The sequence below is a fragment of the Procambarus clarkii genome, chromosome 66 (assembly GCF_040958095.1).
Source record: "Procambarus clarkii isolate CNS0578487 chromosome 66, FALCON_Pclarkii_2.0, whole genome shotgun sequence".
NCBI lineage: Eukaryota > Metazoa > Arthropoda > Malacostraca > Decapoda > Cambaridae > Procambarus > Procambarus clarkii.
In genome coordinates, this window is record NC_091215.1 from 26,917,651 (window position 1) to 26,942,136 (window position 24,486).

General features: G+C 36.8%; 2 protein-coding genes across 2 annotated transcripts; one reads left to right on the forward strand and one right to left on the reverse strand.

Moving 5' to 3' along the window:
- The first annotated feature begins 1,819 nt into the window (after nt 1–1,819).
- LOC123769157 (uncharacterized) lies at nt 1,820–6,558 on the forward strand. Its single transcript, XM_045760142.2, has 4 exons — nt 1,820–1,990; nt 3,207–3,327; nt 3,629–3,756; nt 6,154–6,558. Exons 1-4 carry the CDS (start codon nt 1,877–1,879, stop codon nt 6,400–6,402), a joined length of 612 nt encoding a protein of 203 aa, XP_045616098.2. The 5' UTR covers nt 1,820–1,876; the 3' UTR covers nt 6,403–6,558.
- A 650-nt stretch (nt 6,559–7,208) lies between these two features.
- Nucleotides 7,209–20,016, reverse strand: LOC123769156 (ATPase WRNIP1). The gene is made up of 12 exons (XM_045760141.2): nt 19,766–20,016; nt 19,095–19,209; nt 18,475–18,718; nt 17,015–17,175; nt 16,494–16,688; nt 15,504–15,601; nt 13,674–13,883; nt 12,318–12,465; nt 11,818–12,001; nt 10,287–10,401; nt 8,638–8,768; nt 7,209–7,585 (listed from the first exon to the last, which is right to left on the reverse strand). The coding sequence occupies exons 1-12, from the start codon at nt 19,846–19,848 to the stop codon at nt 7,494–7,496; spliced, it is 1,776 nt and encodes a 591-aa protein (XP_045616097.2). The 5' UTR covers nt 19,849–20,016; the 3' UTR covers nt 7,209–7,493.
- Nucleotides 20,017–24,486: the final 4,470 nt, after the last annotated feature.

The following is a 24,486-nucleotide window of genomic DNA, read 5'->3' on the forward strand; positions in this document are numbered from 1 at the left end:
CACACATTACATCTCAACAAAGAGCAGTACATCCTATACCAGACGTTATATGATAATATCCTCAACAAAAAATAAAAAAAAGTAATTGTAGAGCTTCAGTTAGCTAATACCAACATGGTATAAAACACTTATCATAAGCTACTGGTTTTGTAGATCAATGTTTCAATTCAATTTCTTTCTTTATTATGCACCCCATACCCATCCCGTGGGCGGTGGTGTAAAGGATTACAGGAAATTTGGAAGTAATAATAATACAGCTGATGCCATCTGTTGGCAGAAAAGAACACTATCAACAGCCCGATCAAAAGGAGCCATAAGAGACAGCTTTTGCCATCTGTTGGCATCAAATTACACCATTAACAAAAAAAACACCCTACAAAAATAACTAGCGACATCTATTGCGTCTCCCATGTACTACAAATAGCCAAACAGCAACCCATAAGGCGAGGTGTTGGGCTGAAGTAAGCGGTCCCCCCCAACCCCCACCAGCTTCCATGTCATTGGTAGAAACTCTTTGTTGACATTACCACAACAGCCAATCACAGGAAGGAATCAGCTAAAGGTTCCACCAGCTTTATAAATCATCTTTATTAAGAACACTAGCCTTGCTTATGACATTCTGCTTCAACTTTAATCTACCTAAAAATTGAAGTGTTAATTATTTAAAAGCAATAATAAAGTGATAATTAAATATTGCAGGCTAAAATAAGTGTTACAGAAAAATGGCCTGGCTACCTAACTTGTGGCCTCATATGTGGGGGTTGCCTCACACAAATAACATTGATGATATAATTCTCCGCCCTCTTATTGGACTACATTATTCAGTTAGATGAAAATTTCTGTCAGAAACAAAACAAAGAGGTTGTTGGGCAAAAGGACGTATTCCTTAGTTTGCATTCCCCAAACTATTTCTAAGTTTGAGTGTTGGCATTCCGTGTTACAGCCAATCACAGGAAGGTATTTGCTAAAGCCCCGCCTCCTCATGAACGTTTAGTACACCGATCTAGCTTATGGTTTTCTGTTTCATCTCTTGTTTACCCACAATATTATTTTTTCGATTACTATGATAATTAAAAATATGAGATCTAAAAGTTAGGGTAGTAGCATATATATATATATATATATATATATATATATATATATATATATAAATATATATATATATATATATATATATATATATATATATATATATATATATATATATATATATATATATATATATATATATATATATATATATATATATATATATATATATATATATGTGTGTGTGTGTGTAGTTTGTATACCTAAGCTTGTTAATAAAAGTTTATTTATTTATTTATTTATTTATATGCAAGACGTTACATTGTGGGTTAACAGAGAATATAGAAAATCAGTTGAATTAACATTCTTGTGAAGCCGCTAACACGCATATCGTTTCGGGCGTTCGGGCGCATAGCGTTTCGGGCGTTTCGGGCAAAAGTAGCAGTTCAGCACACCCTGTAGTGACACCCTATGATTAATATTTTTGAAATAATGTTTAATATATACAAAAAATACTTACTACAGAGGAAAATACATAATATACATGTATAATTGGCCTACTTGAATAAACCACTAAACCAGGTAAAGCATTTCGGACACACACCCAAGCCTTAGGCCTATAGAAACGAAATTCTAAAACTCTTGATTTCTGCATCAATTATATTTATATATTTGATGTTATCATATGCCTATAATTTATTATTAAAGTTTAGGGTTTGAATACTCGAAGCGTTGAGTTTGAGGGAGATATTAGTCATGAATTTGCGATAGGGCCTCGTGGCGTGGTGACGTCAGAGGTAAACGGTAGGAGGCCTTTGTGTGGGCGGCGGCTGCTAGACTCGACGCTATGAGCTCCGAGGCTGTCAAGCGCATGTTGAGCGCTATTCTCATTGATGTTGCCAAGGAACGCGATGAATGGACTGAGGAGAATAGGCGGGCAATCCTGCAAGAATACATGCAGGTGAGGCGTTAGTGATTGATTTATTGATAAAGATAAAGCCAGCCAAAAGGTGGCACGGGCATGAATAGCCCGTAAGTGGTGTGGCCCTTTTGAGCCATTACCAGTATCAATAGCTGATACTGGAGGTGCGACTGTACCCTGCGTGACGGGAGATGTCTCCCGTGAGGCGTTAGTTTAGTGTTTCTTGTAAAACAGTCTCTACACTTGCCACCACACCCAGCTGTGGGCGGTTATCTTGAGATGATTTCGGGGCTTTTTTTTTTTCTTAGTGTCCCCGCGGCCCGGTCCTCGACCAGGGCTGCTTCCCCCAGGAAAGAAGCCATGACAAGCCACCGACTTTGTCCTCGTCGAGGCCATTAGTGCTATGGCACTTGGGTAAATAATATACAAAGGCAGAAATGCAATATAAAACTAGATCACTCGGCTTGGCCTCACATTTGTGCATGTTAATGGTTTCTTATCTTCCATAATTTAATGCTAGTGTTTTTTTTTTAAAGAGTTGATAGTTTGGGGAGCTTAGTGTCATCTAACGATGTCATATTTTTTGTTTAAATGTGGTGGTGACCAGCCCAAAACTAGTCTTAATCCCATGCTTTAAATTGTATAATTATAATTAATAGGACTTTTAGATTGTCAGGTCACTATTGAAAAAAGTAACACTATATCTTATTTAATGACTTGGAGGCAATAAAAAACAATTTTAAGTAATTTATACACTTCTGGGCTTAAAATAATATCTAATTCACTATTTTTTATAAATTAAGATTTGGTAATATTTCATGTCCCAAGAGATAATACACTCGACAATTGTACGTGAATTAGTCCAGTCACATGATTACAATCTTGTAAGTGAACAAACTTTGACTCTTGATGACCCCTGGGTCCAACTACTGACATCTCCCAGGATTCAACCCACAACCGTTGCCTAACTCTCAGGTACTTACTTATTGTTAGGTGCACAGAGACATCAGGTGAAATGTGCTGAACCATTTCTGTCCTACTAGAGACTGAACTTAGGATCCATGATTGTGAGTAAGAACATAGATCATTGTGCTATAGAATCCATATTTACACCAGATATTTACAGTGGAGGACACTGCAGGTAGTGGATTATTAAAAATACTGGTAGACTTGAGATACCCTTAATATACTTAATGGGAAGAGAGTACTGTACTTAGATGTTAAGATTGGGTTATTAATGTTTCACCCTTTACAGATATTTGACGAGGTGTGGAGTGAGGCGATGGACATTTTCCAAGACCCTGATGAAATACGAATCCGTGAATCTGTGAGACGAGCAGTACGGGATGGTCGGCCGTCTAGAGGAGAGACTCGAGGTAGAATTTACTTAAATTCTGTATTTAGGATTAAAGATACAGTACTTCTGTTGTCTCTGCAAAAAATTAATGACACAAGCTACAATTCTTAATTATCTAAAATTACAAAATGTAATAAAAATTTTTGTATAAGTGTCAAGTACTGTACAGATTTACTTCACTGTACATACAGTAATTTAATGTGGGGCAGATTTTGTGCTTTTCAGCAAGATGGTGGTTAATTTATTAACATTTATCTCGTGGATGTGTTTTGTTATTCCTGAATATTTTTGTTTTGACTACATATAATCAACAATTCCAGAAACCATTGAAGATGTTGAGATTCGCCATGAGGGAACTCTTATTGCCGTGACCAAGAAGCGCAAGAAAGTCCCATCACGCTTTTCTGCTCTTCTAGGGAAGGCAGTAAGGCTTCAGAGTAATGCTGCAGTATGTATACTTGGTTCTATATCATATAATGTCAATTGTAACCTAAAAGTCTTCTCATAAACTAACTTCAAATATCTAGAAATATCTACAGTAGGAATACATTAATACCTTATTTATTTTGTTTCATGTGTCATAACTGGAAACTCCACATTCATGTTTGTGTAAACATTGCTCTGTTATTGGACTATGTACCCCCCTCCTGGTTGTAAATTAAAAAAAATTGTTAAAACATTTTTGGAACAGTGGGGGGGGGGGGTTACTTTGAACATTATTTACAACTACAAACTAATAAGCATAGTTGTACTAAATGGTTTGCATACATCTTGAGAGGTCATCTTGAGATGATTTCGGGGCTTTTAGTGTCCCCGCGGCCAGGTCCTCGACCAAGCCTCCACCCCCAGGAAGCAGCCCGTGACAGCTGACTAACACCCAGGTACCTATTTTACTGCTAAGTAACAGGGGCATAGGGTGAAAGAAACTATGCCCATTGTTTCTCGCCGGCGCCTGGGATCGAACCCAGGACCACAGGATCACAAGTCCAGTCTGCTGTCCGCTCGGCCGACCTCCCTCCCTATACATGGCCCTATTGCTGCCATAATTGTAGTCATATTAGTGCTGCAGTTTTTGTGATGTATACAGTGGAACCTCGAATAACGACGTTAATCCGTTCCGGCGCCGTGGTCATGTGAAACTGACGTTATTCAAAACAAATTGAAAGTTCCCGATTGAAAAGAATGTAAATAGAAATAATCCGTTTTGCCACCGAAAACATCGATATGATATTCGATGTTTTAAATAACGGAGCAGACTACCTTACATGCAATGAACAAACATTTGACATTTTTTTCTTCAAATTTGTTAAAAAAAAAAAATTTTTTTTGTATAGCAAAAGGTTCGTTTGTTGTTTGTCAGTTAGGCTGCTCCATGTTTCTTACAAAAAAAAAAAATGAAGAATTTTGAAAAACAACAAATGTCAAAAAGGATCGTTCGGTGTTAGACAGGTAGGCTGCTCCACGTTTCTTAAATTAAAAAAAAAAAAATTAAAAAAAATTTAAACAATTTGAAAAACGGACAAGTGCCATAAAGGTTTGTTCAGTGTTTTGTCCAGTAGGCTGCTCTATTATGACAATATCTTTTTGAAATGTGTTCTATTTATTTTATTTCTCAATAATGGAGCAGCCTACCCGACAAACACGGAACGAACCTTTATGGCATTTGTTCGTTTTTCAAATTGTTTGAATTTTTTATTTGAGAAACGTAGAGCAGCCTACCTGCTGAACACCGAATGAACCTTTTTAACATTTGTTCTTTCTTTAAAAAATTAATTTAGTTTTTCCACAAAAAAGTCAATGCTTTGCAACATCGCAGCATCGATAGCATTGTTAAACAAAAAAAATAATTTATTTGCATCATCAAAGGAGTCCGAGAATGCGAGAAGCAGCCCGCGATCCCACCATGTGGCGTTGACATTTATTCAAATGAGCGGTCGCCCAACGAGACGAATTATCGGCGATCGGGGCGTTCGTTACCCAAATTGGTCGCCACTCTAGGTTCTACTGTATTTGCATTGTATTTTGGTATCACACCACTTTCAAAGGAATTTCGGTATAGAAGTTGAAGTAGTTCTGAAAGGACTGAGTAAACTACTGTACTCCCAGTCTGACATATGGAAGTGAAACTTTAGCATGGTAACGGAGCAGTGTATTCATAGATGCAAGCCGTGGACATTCATTATGTTCTTTTGTGTTCTAGAAAAGTGCCCTGTATGTAGAATAGACATATTAATTAAAAATTATGAGATATGGTATAAAGGAATGAAACGTGGAATACAGTATGTGGAATCCAATAAATGTCAGTGGTATCGAAAGGTTGGTACAATGTTTGATAATTCGACAATCGGCTTGAGAATGGTCCAGGATGGACCGAAACGTCGTCGTCCCTTTACTTTCTAGTGTGTGGTTTGGTCAACATATTTCAGCCACGTTATTGCGCCTTCTTGTCTGCACATGCCTGATAATTGTTTAATGAGAAAGGTGTACAAGAGTAAAATATGAACATCATATGGTAGAGGCAGGCAACTGGAATCTTAAAAGGGGAGAGTGAAAGAGTAGGAAGAGGAATTTGAGCATGCAGGAGAAACTTCTGCAGTGGCCATTTCCTATTGGGGAGCTCCCAAGAGATGAGTAAGGCATCAAGGTTACATATATTCATTTATTTGTTATCTTTCCAAAACCATTATAGTGTTTAATACAATACCTTATTATATTCAGAACTATTATTGTATATATTTTTTTTACTGCTAGTTTCCTATAAAGTAGCATGTCGTAAATTTCAGGCAAAAATGTGTAGCTGTTTAACATCAATAAAGTAATTTAGGATCATTTCATATTCTTACAGGAAAAGCTGAATGTGGACCTACCACCAACAGCTTTATTGGAGACAACTGATTCAACCCAAATGGAGGAATTTGATGAAATATTCAAAAACGCTTACAGAATAGTTTACGAGACTACTCGAGTCATGCGACCACATATTCAGTGCCTAACAAACATTGTTAATGCAACTGAAACAGTTATCAATAATGATAATCATCCTGTAGAAACACTAATCACCAACATTGACAAAATGAATGTAAAAAAACACTGATGCAGGAGATTCTACGTCCTCGGAAATTTTAAGACTGAAAAACAATAAAAGATGAAATACAGCAAGGATATTAATAATGTACTTTTTTGACATACAACATTTGTTAATGGAAATGTTAAACTACTAATTTTAATAAAGTTTTTTTATCTTGTCTAATTTTGCTTCTGTATCATTTATCCAATTGCCACTTTCATAAGGGGGGGGGATGTTATCTTTAGGTGATTTTGAGGCTTAGGGTCCCCACGGCCCGGTCCTCGACCAAGCCTTCTTTTTGTTACATACCCTCAGGAAGCAGCTCGTAGCAGTTGTCTAACTCCCAGGTACCTATTTACTGCTAGGTGAACAGGAGCATTAGGGTGAAAGAAACTTTGCCAGTTTGTTTCTGCCTCCACCGGGGATCGAACTTGGAACCTCAGGACTACGAATCCGAAGCGTTGTCCACTCAGCTGTAAGGCCCCCAATGTGGAGAGATGGGTCTCCAACCTGGTCTCCTCCCTGTATTCACCTAGTTGTGCTTGTGGTGGGGTTGAGCTCTGCTCTTTCAGCCCACCTCAATTGTTACTAACTTCAATTTTTTTTTTCACACAAAACACCCCCCCCCCCCTCGGCATATAAAGCGGAATCACAGTAAACGAGAAAGAATTATAATAGACTGTAATCATACCTGAACTAATACATGCCTTGGACACAAAACCCAGACATTGCAAGGGTCATTTCATAGGCGCTTCGTGTTGCCACTATTTCTCTCGCTTGGTCATGACATGGCTTTCCATTATATTATTTTTAGTTAATAAAGCAGATTAAAATCTTTTTTATTAATACTTTATTTGCATAAGGTATAATAATACAAAAATACAAGGCTGCAGATGTGAGTTTGTGTTCTGCCTTGTTTTAATGTACATCTGCATAAATGTGTATACAAAAATACCTGGTACAGTATATGCTAAAAATATTATGTACTATGTACATACACACCAAGACTTTAATTACAATTTCACGTCTTTTGTAATGTACTGTTATGCACAGGTATTACTTAATGAGCAGACTTGACTGACAATGTGTTAGTAGGGGAAAATATCAATAAAAACTTTCTAATCAAAAAACCTAACATTTCTTATAGTTTCTGGCATATACTCTATTTTTTTCACAGCCTGAGGAGCAGCTGAATAACCACGTCCATATCCTGTGGGAGAAAAAGACAGAATTTAACATAATTATCATGCTGATGAAGCGAATGCATTGGGGGGGATTTTACACATTTCAAGAAATATTAAAGTAATTGGGTATGGGAACATGCTACAGTATATAGTCGTAATGGCTTGGCACTTTCCCTCTGATAATTCCCTCCTCGTGTATGGGAAGAGAACTGAAATGGAATGCATGTTAACAGCATCCATATAATTTGCAAATATACTTATTTTTAAACAATACGAACAAAAATGAAAATGCAGATTTACCAAACTTTACCTAAATTGACCTACAATTGTAGGTCATAAAACATACTGTATATGAAATACACAATGAAATTATAATAATGTCTATGATAAAATCTTTGGTACAGGACTGGGATCGAACCAGTATCCTGGGTCACCCCAAATATGCACCCCATGAACCGCAATGTGCTAAAGGTTACACAACCTGGAACTCGCCCAGATCCACTGGAAAATGAGGGATCGAGTTGGTAGCCAATCAAAGTTTTACATACACTTGGATTTGCTACCAGCTCAATGTGTCAAGATTCCTAGTGGATCTGACCAGATCCCTGGTTGTGTAGCATTTAGCATGGATCATGGATCGGGCACACATATGGGAATACTCATGACACTGTTCCCATCCTGCTCCAAAGATTTTCTTATACAATATATGAAATATTTTCCCACTGAAAACTTTGACATGAATAAATAATGTGACTTACTTTAATATGAAATATATAGCAAAATATGAACAAAAACCATCCACTTATCCAAAAGTTACCCAAATCCTCAAAATTTTGAATATAGATACAATATTTTCCTACAGTATTATTGGCAATTATTGGCAAATTACATAATTCAAGTAGGAAATATATTCATTTTATATACCTATTTAGTTTAGGCACAACCTTAATCTAATAACATGTTGTTTTCTGGATACAGTCTTACGCATGTCGTCACTGTATGATCATCCTGATCAGACGTATGGTCCTCTCACACAAAGAAATTACAAGACATTTAACTAAAAATACACTTATCTTACCTAGATTCTTCATGAGTGCAGTAGGAGCATTTCTCAGATGAAGCGGCACAGATGGCAAGGGTCCAACGTGGTTTTTTATATGTTCTTCGACACGATTCATTGCTAAATATACCTCGGGGTTGTGATGTGCTCTGGCAAGGATACGAAAACATGCGACACATGGTTAGAAGGGCCAATAATGAAATTTTTTTGGCATTGCCACATTTCCCACATTCACTGGCACGGGGGGGGGCAACACCAACCAGGAAGAAAATATTGAGGATCAATATAGTAAAAGAAAGTCAAATCAAATAATAGTACTCCCCCATTCATTATATTACACATCCTCAAGGTATATTACTAAGCTTTAAAAATAAAAATTAACTTATTAATTAACATATGAACTGAAAGAACAGATATTGTAAACAGGAAGTTACAAGTAGAACACAAAAATAAGGTATAAAAATTATTTCACACTGATAGGCCAATTAGACAAGGATGGGGAGTAGCAATATATCAATTCGTTTTTTTAAATACCTGTAGTCAAACAGGCTCAAACCAATCACAAACAATTTGAATTGGACTAAATTAATAAAAAATGAGAGCCTAATATTAGGAAGGAAAGTAGATCCAAGTATATAGGGTATGTGTAATAATTTCTACATCATATTTATGTGCCTTTAATTTTACAAGGATAAACTGAACAAACAAACAATTTTCCGACAGAATTTGAAGTCCAGACAGTATTATATATATACTGTATGGTATTGAAAATATATTAAGTAAAATAATAATGACCCAAATAGATAACCATGGGAATAAAGTGCCTTATTGAAAAAAAGATCATGTCAACAAATTAAGAATGGAGAACTTTATCTGAAACAATTTATTAAGCTAGCAACAGCCACTAACAAAGAAGTAAAAGAAAAGAAGGCATTATGACGTGCAAATAGCACTTCTGGGGGGGGGGGGGGCTTCTTCAGCGAGGGAGATCATGAATACCCTCCTGCCTCACCCTCGTTGAGGAGGCCAGGTTTTAACTTCTGGCTCCTGGCAGGCCTTTAATGACTTGTAAGAGGCTGATGGGACTTTTAAGTCTGGTGCTGTCTCAGTGTGACTAGCAACAGAGCACCCCTGTTTTGGCCCCTCCAGAAATGACTTATTCTACAACAAATTATAAGTACTTGGCTGTAGGATGACTTGTGGGCAGAATCCTGAGAAATGATCAAAGACTGCTCATATCTGAGAAATATGAGAGGTCTCTTCCCCCTCCCCCCCACCCAGCCAAAATAAAAATCTTATAGACAATTGGAGAATAAATAAAAATTGCAGAATATGGGAAGGTATGTAAAGGTGTTCAAGTTCATCAATTCAAGAACTGCACTTCTACCCACATTAATCTTTATACCTTCTCTCACATATTAATACATTTTCTTATAATCTATATACAATCCTCCCTCTTATAAAAGAATTGTGTCATCTTCATCAAATTTGCCAATGTAGATACCGATATAAACCTTATAGGCCTTATATTGTTATCTGATATTCTTACCCTCATCTTCCTAATGATCCCACCCAGATACACAATGACCAGGTTGATTAAATATATGACTGAAAAAGAGGGGTTACAATGAAATCAGATTTTCCAACAAATCATCTACATTACCCACCTGGCAAGGTAAACAGCACACTGAGCCAGTATAACATCAGATTCTGGCATCCCCAACATCTGCACAGCTTGCATTGTTGACACAGCACAGGTGAGTGCTTCAGGCGTCCCAAGACCTATAAGCACATCAATCATCATCATCGATTATCTGCCAATTAGTTATACTTCCATTCCAGTCTAGAACCTAACTGATACTGTACTTTCATATCTATATTTATTAGATATTTTACCAATATTTCTTATTTAAAGTTGTTACGGTAATCTCCTGCTTAGGCAGAAGATCCTGCCTGTTCCCTTTACTGTCTATTCACCAACGTATCTGCATGCTCTAATATAAGGAATCGACATCAACAATACGTGCTCAGTGTCTATACAGACACCACCACCCTCCACCCTCTAGTACCCAAGACACCTGGACACCTGCTGTCTGGGCAGAGGCCCAGTGCCACTTGCCAGTTGACCAGCCTAATTGTTTAATTGCCGGCCAAAGGTTACCCACAACATCAGCGCCATCTATGCTGGCCTGGCCCAAATATATAAGGAGCTCACCGACGTCCAGTCCTCAGAATACTCTTCGTGTTCCAAGCTGCAACATCTACTCTCGCTCCCCTGGGTGTCGGTAGACTCGAGCAGCTCTTGTATACAATATTAATTTGCACCTCTCTTTTGCTTAACATAATAACTCACTTGTGTTTATATTTCTTTTATATTTTATATTGTGTTTTCGCCAAGTGGATAAGAGGCTTCTTAAAGTGCGAGAGGTCCCGGGTTCAACTCCCGGAGAGACCCCCACTTTAATGTGACGTTAATCTGAAAATAGAGCAGTGGCTATTCTGGCTAGTGTTGTGCCAATCTTACATTAAAAAAAAAAAAAAATAAAGTAAATAAGATTGCTTGTGACCTCTACACCGTGAAAGCTGTGGGTAAAACAAAGAGAATAAACACTTAAAACATTTAATATAACAAAACAAAGCCCCCTTATCCACTTGGTGAAAACACAATATAAAAGAAATATAAACACAGGTGAGTTTTTACGTTAAGCAAAAGAAAGGTGCAAATTAATACTTCATACAAGAGCTGCTTGAGTCTACCGACACCCAGGGGAGCGAGAGTAGATGTTGCAGCTTGGAGCACGAAGAATATTCTGAGGACTGGACGTCGGTGAGCTCCTTATATATGCAGGCCAGGCCAGCATAGATGGCGCTGATGTTGTGGGTAACCATCAGCCACCAATTAAACAAGTAATTAGGCTGGTTGACCGGCGAGTGGCGCTGGGCCTCTGCACAGACAGCAGGTGTCCAGGTGTTTTGGGTACTGGAGGGGGGTGGTGTCTGTATAAACACTGAGCACATATTATTGTTGTTGATGTTGATTCCTTATGTTGGAGAATGCAGATACGTTGGTGAATAGGTGGTAAAGGGAACAGGCAGGATCTTCTGCCTAAGCAGATTACCGTAACAAAGTAGATAAAGTAATAATTCTTATTTATTTCCATATTGTGTAGATAAGGATATTATTTAATGTTACCATACCAATGTCTTCAGCAGCTGTCCTGACAAGCCTACGAGCAATAAATCGGGGATCCTCTCCTCCTTTGATCATACGCATGGTCCAGTAGAGAGCAGCATTGTCATCACCACCTCTAATAGACTTCTGTAATGCCGAGGCAAAATTATAGTGCTCATCACCTTTCCGATCATACAATACATGGCTTCTCTGAAAGTAAACAAGTTCAGGTCATGTTAGAAACACTGACAAATTTGGATTAAGAATCGATAAGACATACGCACCAATCTTTATATTTAGAAGTAGAGTACCGTATGTCATAATAATGCAGAACAATTTTTGTTTGTGTCATAGTGACACCATTGTTAGACACAATCATGGTGTCACCAGGATACAAGATGTAGCATAATGGGTATAACCATTTGGATTGCAAAACGACACAAATGATTTCATATTATCTCAAATATACATATTTATTTATAAGGACTATTTGAAAATCACAATACAATAAAGGTTAATACTGTACCTGTAGTGCTTCTTTTGCATTGCAAATAGTAATAAGTCCATTGCTATGAGATTCTAGCAGTATCTGCAGAGTACTGAGAGCACAGCGAGCATCCCCTCCACTCATCTCGGACAACCAGTGCACAGCTTCTTGGCTTATTCTCACAGCGCTGGAAATGGCTATTTTGATAAGATAGGATAGACTAGGTTTACACCCCACTATTATAAGTAAGCCTTAAGTATAAGGCTTAAAATGTGTAATTGATATGTCAAATGTGATGCATTCAGATATTCTTTTAACAAAACAAAAGGAGAACAGTTACTATATGTAGACAAGTTTTACATTTTATCAATATGTGTGAGAAAATTGTGAAAAGTGAATGTGGATAAAATTAAAGTGGTGCAGAGAGAAGGAAATTCTGTTTGTGAAATAAATGTGAATGGTAAAGAGTCCTGAAATTGGTTGATCAGTTTAAAGATTTGATGTGTAAGTGCTAAAAAGAGGAATTTGCACAATTTTAGTTAAGAGTAAGGTTATTTGGAGAAGGAAAATGACATGCAATTAAAGCCTTGATTAGAAGAAAATGAATAGGAATTCATGCTGCCAGAGATCTGTATGAAAAAGTGGTAATCCCAACTCATATGTAAAGTTGCAAAATGACGGTGCAGAATACACATGAATAATCAAGAGTCAGAGGAGTAGAAATTGATAATCTGAGAAGCATGTGTGGTGCTAGAACAGAGTAAGAAATGAAAATGTCTTGGAGAGGAAGGCAGGACAAACAAGTGGGCAGACACAGTGAGCAAACACGTGAGGAAATGGGTTAAGTGTGTGTAAAAGTAAGGAGTGAGTGTGAACGACACATGGGATATGGCGAGGGACAAGGCTGGGTGGAAGCAGTTTGTAAGAGATTGAATGTATTTGTATACTGTTCTGTATAAGGGAATATGTGTGATGTATTTGTATACTGTTCTGTATAAGAGAACGTATGTATTTGTATACTATTCTGTATTAGAAAACAAATGTATTTGAACAGCTATAACCTTCATTTACTACACTACTCGGCTTTCTATACCGAGGTGAGCATACAGCCAAAAGTGCTAATGTAGGGTTCATGAAAATACTAAATATTCAAGAAAAGGGTTCATTCACCAAATACTGGAAATGATGACCTCTTTCCAAAATCTTCCTGTCTAACTACAATTTATACAAGTCATTCCTATTTTCTTTTAAATTAATTTTAATTATATAATCACTTCGTTTCTCTCATATACAGAAAGATCCCTACTAATGTCCTCTGGCTTTGATGCCATCTTATATAATCAAATTTGACAAGCTAACACCATTATTAATTACCAAATATCTTCACAGACAAACCTTTTGGTTTCACCATCTGTTGCTTCACATTCAGAGTCTTCCTCCTCCTCCTCTTCATCATTTTCACTTTCTTCTTGATCTAATTTTGTTCCATTTTCAATATTCATATTTGCCTCTCTCTCAACAGCAATATTTAATTTTGTAAGAGCCCTCTTTAAGATTCTCCTGATGCTCCTTGGACTGAGGGCATCTAAAGTAATTACTCGACACCTGTAATATCACAATGTTAACTATTAATGAAATGTTAAAAGTACAGTACAGTAGTTTTATAATATTAACCACTAAATTATAAAAGTTCATGTATTATGCTACTTATCATAAGCAAATACCTTCCCTAGTTCCCCAAAACTGCCAATATGGACTAAAAGCTTTCAAATCAATATTGCCCATTTTAGGACCTCAATGTATATTTATTCAATTTGTACAGTTATTCATCATTACTATCCCATTTTTCACTTTCATGGCATAGCTCATTTGCCTTGAGCACACAGAGGAGCAGAATAGGAAAAGAAGGTTCAAGATATTGAAAATAATACCTATCACTTTGCAAGCTAACAGCACCATGGAAAATATGTACTGAATGATTTGGCAGTCCCAGTACCTGATCCAGTTGCAGACTTCCATCAATTCAATCACTGAAATCCCCCTTCCTTAAATATTGGGATTATTTTTGTGATTTTCCAGATTTCAGAAAGCTCGCCACTCTCTAATGTTATGTTGAAAGCTCTAGTAAATGAGTAACAAAATCCCAGCAACCTCTTTTAGCAATCATAGCAATACCTGGTCTGGCTCTACTGCTTTTGTTTACATTCAACTCTGCCAGGTGTCTTAGTCTCATCTTTAATGACTATCATGCTGTCTAGTGTTGTTTCTGGCCATGTGTCATCTCCTATCTCTGGTCTTCACTTTGGTTCTCCTTTGTATATCTTGTGGAACCCCTTCTTTAGTTTCCTCACATACTTCCTTGTCGCTTTCCATGAGAATGCTTCCCTGTCTCAAAGGCCTCATTACATATTTTCCTCACTATAAAAAAGCTTTGATTAGCGTCTTGGTTTTGGTTCTACTGTATATCATTCTCGTATTGCTACTCTGCTGTCCTACTGACTCTGGTAAATGATATTCATTTTTAGCTCTCTTTAATGCCATTCTTTTTGCCAAGTTCCCAGCTCCATTGTTTTCCATGATTTTTGGGTCTTCTCCTTGTACTGTGTAATGAACCATAAGTTTGCCTTACTCTTCTGCACATTTCCAGGCTACAAATTAGCTCATTGCATTTGCTGTGGTTAAAAATGTCAGTGTCAGAAGATCGGGTCCTTCCTTGCCACTGTAGCTGCCTTTTGGATTACCTTCAGGCAGGCTTTGCTGCATTTATCATACTCTTTCCTTGGTTTTTCTGTATTCAGTGGGGCCTGTAAATAATTCATAATATCCTCATGGTTCCCACTGTTACAGTTTGTGGGTGTATGCATGCAAGTGTATCATTACAATAACTGACCAAAAATTAAATAAAGTCTGGTGTAAGTGTGCACTAATTGAATTCAGATTAAACATAACATTTCACATACATATACAGGTATTAAAGTACCTGTAATGTGAGAAGGAAAATCAGCAAGATTTATATTGTTTGGAAAAATATGCATCAGTACTATACTGAAGACCTTCACATTTTTTATATTTAAACCCTAAAAACCCTCAAATGATTAGGGAGAAACTATGCTGTATCTAGTTTGTGATCACTAACATGAACAAAACAAGTTATCAACACAAACTTGACGATAATATGAGTCATTTAGAACTCAATTCAGATATTGATAAAGATGAGAATCTTACCTTGACAGCAAAGCAGAGTTCAGTGTAAATGATGGATTTTCTGTTGTGGCACCAATCAGAGTAAGCAAGCCATTTTCAACATGTGGCAGGAAGATGTCCTGCACCAAAAAATATCAGAGATTAATTTATACAGTAACATTCTAGTTTTTTTTTTCTTAAGCTGGGAGAAGGATGAAAAAAATACTTCTTTACTATCTTAACCTCCTTAACCTCCATCCAAATAAAAATGAACATACATAAGTTGCCTCTTTCCCTAGCAAATAACAATGACTAATAGGTTTTTCCTCATGTATTTCATGCATGTCCATATTCCTTCCTAGCTTACTGGTTGCTGGGGGAGAAGACAAAGACATGCTATAAGTGACTTGCACTCGTTACTGGACCACTCGCTAGAGGGGGTCACCCTTAAGGCTGCCCTGTGCTGGATGGGTGGCTGGACTGAAGAGTGTGGTGGAAGAGGGGTTTTTGCACTGAGTAAGCTGTCTTATCATAAGGTTCCCTGGTAGATGGAGTCCCACAACTCAGTTCCACCCAACAATAACTCATGCTATATGGATGTTGCTCTTTCACACTCTGTACATGATGATGGCTTGACAGTGTTACTGTGCATGTACAACACACACAGCAGTGGGCGAGACATTACAACTATTCCTTCATTACTGATATGTCTTCCAATCTTATATGTATTATGTACCAATATATGAGAAGTAGCAGTTCAGTAAAATTTAGAAACCCTCAGATTTAGGAAAATAGTAAACTATAAACTGGTTGATGGTATACAACCTTCAGCTGTGTGCTCATACAGCACATAAACCATACAATGGGTGAAAACAGGTGAAAATTATCTTAATTTCTCTAAACCTATTCAACTTTGTGACAATTATTGCTTTAATCCCAACTGGTATCTAGGAGATGAAGCAAGATTAAGTAATAATTTAACCACAAGTCACATTACCCTTGCTGAATAGGCACAAATTCTTCTGTATTTACCTGCTGTGCTTTATTGAACCTATGTACTTCATCCATGAACAGAACAGTTCGCTTCTTTCTCAATTGCAAGGCTCCCTGTGCCTCACGGACAACACTCCTCACATCTTGAACCCCCGATGTACAAGCCGAGAGGGAGGCGTATCGCCATTTCTCTGATCCTCGACAACGTTCGTGGATAATGTTAGCTAATGAAGTCTGGTGGGGATAATTTTATAAAGTTAATACTTTAAAATCATAACAAATACTTCATACAGCTACAGTATACCTTTAACCATTAATGTTAATATCTTTACACATTCAAAATCCCAAACATATTTACCGATAAAATCTAAAGTCGTGTAATAGCCTTCCAATTTAATTATAATCAATAAGAAAATAGGTGAAAAAAGCGATTGCTTCAGCAAATACAGTAAGATGCCCACATAAAATAAAAGAAAATGGTAGATTACCATTAACAGTTGTCATGTGCATGTACTGTACAATACTCTTGAATTTTGTATTACTTTATTCCATAAGCTCACCTTTCCACATCCTGGAGGACCCCATAGAATCATATTGATGAAATTATCTTGCACGATCAATGTCTTGAGAAAAGAATTGCTATGTAGGATAGAGTCTTGCCCAATATAGTTGTCTAATGTCACAGGTCTCATCTTCTCTGCGAGTGGCACTCCGTTATTGTCTGTTGAATGATACATCCACAATAATATAAGAAGAAAATATATAAGCAATATTAAATTATTAGCCAATGGAATAAATTAATTTTTTCACCAAGAGCTGATTGTGAAGCTCGTGTTAACATAACTTGAGGTTCTTTAAATTTTATGAAATTAGCTTTGTAATGTATCCTAAATATACTTTTATTGCTTAATGTCCAACCACTTGGCCTGATCGGTACAGTAGCAACCTTGCTTCTTGCAAGTCAGAATCCAATCCCTGATGCTCCAAGTGGTTGGAGAGTAATCCTTCTCTCTGTCCTATACCAGCTCCTTGTCCTCATATCCCTTCCAAGTGCTATACAGTACTGTATATTCATACTAGCTTAGTGTTTGATAATTATGTTACCTTTTGTTGCTTAAGAATTCCTCACACAGTTCCCTATTCATTTATCTCACTGTCATATTTTATTTATTTTTTCCATAGAATCTGATTCACCTTTATCTGTTTACTATACCTTAACATTGAAGCTCTACAGCAAATAAGAATATGCATTCTAAAAGACATTTGGTAAAGATGCCACAACGTACGACTGAAAACAGAAGATGCTTTTTCACGACAAATGGGGAGACCTTTGACAAGTTGCTGGCTTCCTGTCCTCATTAAGGCCACAACAGATCTACAGTATCAAAATCTACAGAAGACAAACTACAACAAGCTAGGCTGAAGTTTCTGTTTTAAATTATATTTTTGATTCAGTGTGTGTGGAAATTCAAATTATGTTGGTTGTGGTACAAAAAATTGAAAATGTTAATTTTTGGACTTCCCCAGTAAGAATTCTAAGAGTATCTAGATGTCTGGATAATCCAGTCAGGGGTCCTTCCCATATAGTCAGAATAAATGAGCTTAGACATTACTAAAACTAGACATTAGACCTATTATAAGAATACAAATACTGTACTGTATGTGAAAAGCAGTAAACTATGACTTTTTTTTAAATTACATCTGTTTAGGATTATAATTTGTATTTGTAATAATACACAATCTAATGGTGAGAATACATAATTACAGTATGTTAATTAATGTATATTTATTATGAATTAAAAAAATGAATTTTGCCAATGGGGAGATGTTATTCAATAATTGAAAGGCTCTTGTAAAAGTGAAGCAAATAACTCTGCAGTTCTGCATTTTTCATGTAGTCAAAGAAAATAACCCTCATTAAAAAGGCACCACTAGCGTAGAGCTTCTATTGGCAGACAAAGCCAATCATTCTATTACCTCTGAAATACTGTATTACTGAACAATTAAACTACACACTAACCGGACTTCTGCTCAGAATACTGAGTGGCAACAGGTAGTGTATCTTCATTATTAGATGAAGAAGCACCATCTTGCGATACATAATCACCCTTGTTTTGTCTGGCTCTCTGGTCCTTATGCTGTCCTGAGCTTGTAATGCTTCGGCCAGAATTTCCAAGGAAGCTCCAGGCTTTAGCTTGCTCTTTGCGAGATTTCTTGATGCTTGATGGTAATGATGTTTTAGTTATGTGGCTTGGAGAACTGGTCTGTAATAAGTAAGAATTAAAATAGCCTGCAAACTTGTGTGTTTAACTGCTGTAATACTGCAAATTTGAGGACATAATTACCAAGGCTAAATTATATACCTTGTACAGTACTAGCCGTTATTAGAAATTTCAGGATTTAAACAAAATTATAAAAGTATAGCTGTACATCACAAGGTGTCATTACTGTAACCTAATAATTAAATTGAACATACTGTATATTCAGTGGTATGCCGTATTACTGTATACAGTGTATTATGCAAAGTATACAACAATAAAATATGAAAATATCAGATGAAATTTTAATTGTTTATTCACAGTACAGTACTATTATGTTATTTACTTGTCTGTACTTGTCTCTACTAAAATCCCTACTTGCCTCATTCGCAGAGTTATCTTCCTTTGATTCAGTGCGCTTCCTCTTATTTTCGCAAAGAGAAGAACTGACATCAGTTTTCTGGCCTTGATGTGCACTCTCAGTGCTGCTGTTAAACCTGAAATATTTTGTTACATTCACCAAAAATGTCCATTATACAAAAACCATCTTTCTGTGAGGTCTCATGTATTTACCTACCAAGTTAAACAATAGTCACACACTACTACTAATACTAGTAGTAGTGTAATGTCTACTACTGTGCAAGGGTGCAGTAGTAGCTCAAGGGTACTACTGCACCCTTATGCATGTAGTAGTACCCCAGGTTACAATTCTATTGACCATGTCGTGTTACAGTCGACTAGAGCGAGTCTGGGAACACCCAGAGCATAAGTTTGAACCCTCATCAAGGCTCCTGTGGATTTGTTCCTTAAGCAATAGTGTAAAATTCGCCGACATTCACCGTCACTATCATTGTTTTATATTTTCCTGAAGAAGGCAAGCAAGGTAATAATTATGACCAATTATAAAACTATGACAAATTTGAACAAATACTTGACGTCTCTTAATATATGAACAGAGTCTTATGACAATTTTGAACAAATATTTGACATATCTAAATATATAAACAAGTCTTAACTATGTCTGCAGTTTAAGACTTTGAGGCATGGGCCTACCTCTCCTGGATGCAAGCTTCTGCGTGAATTTCAATCTCTGAAGAAGAGAAAGAAGCACCACATATTGGACAAACCACGTCCATATTTCTTAGTCCCAGAACGTATCACAAAGTAACACAAGCAGTCTTATGGCATGTCACCTACTAACGGCTTGTCATGAACAAAATAACACAAACAGTCTTATGGACTGATGGAAGATAAAGGGAGGGAGTCAAGCAGCGCGGGGTGAGCGTCGTCGCCTTATCCCCACCACCACACCACAACTTGCTCAGTTTCTCTTGACCATATTTCAATTTTATAACACAATTTATATTGATTATAAAAACACGTAGTGTATGTTATATTATGTTGGTATAATTGTGTATATATTTTATTCACTACCACTAATCAGTTGATTTCGTTCTTGACTCACAATCGATGATCTTTAGTTTGATTCCCTGGCGGGACAGAAAGGGTTGGGCACGCTTTCATTTACTTATTACATCTGTTCATCTAGCAGTAAATAGGTACCCGGGAGGGATAATAGTCACTTGTACAGGACTGATCTCGCACACATATATTTTTACCATTTCGGACACAAAACTAAGTACGTTTCGTATACATATCATAGCTCAATATTAAAACTACAATATAATGCTATTAACAGTTAAATTCTTCTACTTTGGCATACAGTTATTAAATGAAGTTAATTAATGTGATGGACATAATTCGGGCTTCATATGAACGACGCTCGCCAGAGTAAACACTTCACATCTGAAGGCCCACAAACATGATCGAGCGCACAAAATACTCTACCGTGGGCCATAATCGAAACATTATAATAATTAATTTTTGTTTTATTAAAAATCTAAAACCCATGGCTACTCTATCTATCTGCGTATACATGGCTGTGAATGGAGTCATCCTGGTGCAAATTTCCAGAAGATTACAGAGGGCAGACTCTGGAATGTCTAACCTTGAAGTAGTATGTCACTGTAGGTTCTATCTAACATTAAGTTGATGGTGGGATCTACAGGGACGTTCGTAAATAGGGATTCCACGTATATTGTTGAGTCGTTTAGCTAGACTATACGCGGGTGTAGGGATCTGGCTGATGATGGGTCGTAGAGGGTTACCAGGCTTGTGGGTTTTCACATTACTGTAAATGTATCCTAGGTTGTAGTCACCCTAGACCTTTTACAGGTCGATGCTGCCTTTTTTAGTATTAACCGCATCAATTATACGGTAACCTGTCTTCTTGATATCTTCAGTTGGGTTTCTGGTAATTCTATTGAATTTGATCTCATCTTTAAGGTGACATTCAGCAGTCGGGATGAGAACGAAGGCTGTGGTTTTATCTGCGCTACGGATTATGATGTTCTCCATGGCCTTAAGTTACTGTGCTGCGTTTTTGTTTTTATTATCTAGGGTGATACTCTTGTAGTCTTCCCCTTGAGGAGACATGTATACGCAGATATAGACGGAGAAGCCATGGGGTCCCCACTAAGAGTCCTCTTTGCTAACTTCTATAAAGGCACACTAGAAAACCTTCAAACCCACGGGGAAACCTCGCATCTACTACAGATACATCGATGATATATTCGTATGTGTTAAGACCTCCAGGAAACTACTTAATCGAAACTCAGTGTTTAACTTTACCCATGAACGAGTCAGCGATGGTACACTCCCTCTCCTCCATGTCTACGTGAGAACCAAAGACAACATTCTCACCACACAAGTTTATACTAAACCCACCAACATTGGAATGTGTATGAATGGTCACTCCGAATGGCCGGACAGATATAAGATTGGTGTAATAAACGCATTAATAAACACAGTCCTTACTCATTGTTCTGATTGTTACTCTTTGTTTTGACTGGTATAAAATCCACAAGGAAATGGAGGGAAGCCTTCAAGTATTATCAGAATATTAATTCCCCTCCCATAAAACTATTACGAAATCTAATATAAGCTACAGAATTTTGCAATTTTGTGTAACAACTTTCATATCTCATATTTTTGAGATGAAACAGATAGCCATAAGCTAGATTGGTGTACTAAACGCTCATGAGGAGGCGGGGCTTTATTGCTGTTGCACGGAATGCCAACACTTTTTATGAATGAAATGCAACCTAAGAAATACGTCCTTTTGCCCAACAATCTCTTTGCTTTGTACCCGAAATCAATTTTCCTCTAACTGAATAATGTAGTCCAATAAGAAGGCGGAGCATTATATCATCAATGTTATTTGTGTGAGGCAACCCCCACTTATGACGTCACAAGTTAGGTAGCCAGGCCATTCTTCTATAATACTTTTTTCTTCCTGCAATATTTAATTATCACTTTATTAATACTTTTAAATAATTAAAGCTACACTTTTTAGGTGGATTAAGGTTAAAGCAAAATGTCATAAGCAGGGCTGATATTCTGAACAAAGATGATTTATTAAGTTGGTGGAACCATTAAAAGATGATCCCTTCCTGTGATTGGCTGTTGTGGTAATGTCAACAAAGAGTTTCTACCAATGACATGGAAGCTGGTGGGGGTTGGGGGGGGACCGCTTACTTCAGCCCAACACCTCGCCTTATGGGTTGCTGTTTGGTTATTTGTAGTACATGGGAGACGCAATAGATGTCGCTAGTTATTTTGTAGGGTGTTTTTTTTGTTAATGGTGTAATTTGATGCCAACAGATGGCATAAGCTGTCTCTTATGGCTCCTTTTGATCGGGCTGTTGATAGTGTTCTTTTCTGCCAACAGATGGCATCAGCTGTATTATTATTACTTCCAAATTCCCTGTAATCCTTTACACCACCGCCCACGGGATGGGTATGGGGTGCATAATAAAGAAAGACTTTGAACTGAAACACTGATCTACAAAACCAGTAGCTTATGATAAGTGTTTTATACCATGTTGGTATTAAGTAACTGAAGCTCTACAATTACTTTTTTTTATTTTCTGTTGAGGATATTGTCATATAACGTCTGGTATAGGATGTACTGCTCTTTGTTGAGATGTAATGTATATCCAAGTAAATTAAATATTATTAAAACAACAAATTATGCATATTATGAGGAAACTGTCGTGTGTTCGCTTTAGCAAGGTATATATATACTGTATATAATAGTTAATGATAAATCATTGTGTAGGGGACAAGCAGTCAGAAATAGTTTATTACAACATACAAGCTAAAGAAAACAGTTCGGAAACTATGGAAATAAATCTGCCGAACAAACATTAGAAAGTCCACTCTTGCAAACATTGGTAGACGGTTGGAACTAGTCAGAAGGTGGTGGAGGCCAAAACATTGTTAATAGGTTCATGTGATTATCATAATATATAGATGTTAAAGCAGGAAAGCCTATTTATTCAATAAATTGTATAAGATAAATTAAAAGAACCGAACTTACTTATTATTTGAAGACATGCGCTAATTATATGATATTGTGTCATCTATTTATTCCAATTCTTAACATTACCAGCTTCTTTTGCCTTGTTTTTGGTAATTTTATTGTCTTTTTTGGAAGACGAGAACAACAGCGAACACGAGCCAGCGCATACGATTTCGCATATATACGAAAGGGTTCGTGTATACAAAATTGTCCATGAGTGTACTATTTTTTTATTAACAAGCTTGGGCATACACAGCAATGTCTGCTACCTTATTCTATGTGAAAGATTACAGTGTGTAGATAAAAAAAACTAGCTATAAGTTCATCTAATATTCCCATCTTAAGTTACTCCATCCTCCCCAGGGGCGGTAGATTTCCCAACTTTAATCGCCGTTATTAAGTGGTGGAGGCCAAAACCCGAATTGCACACTGATTTTAATGCTGATATGTTGCTGTAATTATCATTATATGATAATAATTCGTAATTATGATAATTATAATTATCATATGATAATCGTGGTTGTTTCGTCTGTTTAAGATGTTGAGCCTGTATGGCCAAGCTTACTGTGAGATGACGATATTAGGTAATACCTCAAATAGTAAAGAGTAGTACCATATTGTTATTTACACCTAAAAGTTGTAATCATAAAACAATTTAAATCTACTATATAGGCAATTCAAGTTCCTATTGTCGTGTTATTCCGTATATACAAGAGATTAAACAGAGCCATGAGCTAGATTAATGTGCTGAGTCCATAAGGAGGCGGAGCTTCCGGAAATACCTTCCTGTGATTGGCTGTTGCGGGGAATACCAACACTCTTTTATGAATACAATTTTAACTAAAAAATAGGTCCTTGTGCACAACAACAAGGTTGTTGTGAGAAAGAACAACAATTTCTGTTTTGCACCTTACAGAAATTTCCATCTAACTGAATAATTTACTGGAATAAGAGGGCAGAGCAGCGTATCATTATTTGTGTCAAGGCAACCCCCAATAATAACGTCTTAAGTTAGGTTGCCAGCCCATTTTTATATAACATCTGTTATATCCTGTAGTATTTAATTATCACTTTATTAATACTTTTAAATACTTAACATTTCACTTTTTAGGGAGATTAAAGTTGAAGCCGAATGTCATAAGCAAGGATGTTGTGCTGAATAAAGATGATTTACTAAGTGGATGACACCTATAGCTGATCCCTTCCTGTGATTGGCTGTTGCGGGGAATACCAACACTCTTTTATGAATGCAATTTATACTAAGAAATAGGGCCTTGTGCACAACAACAAGGTTGTTGTGAAAAAGAACAACAATTTCTGTTTTGCACCTGACAGAAATCTCCATCTAACT

What these genes read in the sequence shown, in the direction of transcription:
- LOC123769157 (XM_045760142.2), top strand. Translation starts at nt 1,877, where the DNA reads ATGAGCTCCGAGGCTGTCAAGCGCATGTTGAGCGCTATTCTCATTGAT. An exon ending in TCCTGCAAGAATACATGCAG is followed by an intron (nt 1,991 to 3,206) that starts GTGAGGCGTTAG and finishes CACCCTTTACAG; the next exon opens with ATATTTGACGAGGTGTGGAG. An exon ending in GTCTAGAGGAGAGACTCGAG is followed by an intron (nt 3,328 to 3,628) that starts GTAGAATTTACT and finishes CAACAATTCCAG; the next exon opens with AAACCATTGAAGATGTTGAG.
- LOC123769156 (XM_045760141.2), bottom strand. Translation starts at nt 19,848, where the DNA reads ATGGACGTGGTTTGTCCAATATGTGGTGCTTCTTTCTCTTCTTCAGAG. An exon ending in GACAGCTGCTGAAGACATTG is followed by an intron (nt 10,402 to 11,817) that starts GTATGGTAACAT and finishes ATGTGCTTATAG; the next exon opens with GTCTTGGGACGCCTGAAGCA. An exon ending in TGTGCTGTTTACCTTGCCAG is followed by an intron (nt 8,769 to 10,286) that starts GTGGGTAATGTA and finishes TATCCTTGCCAG; the next exon opens with AGCACATCACAACCCCGAGG.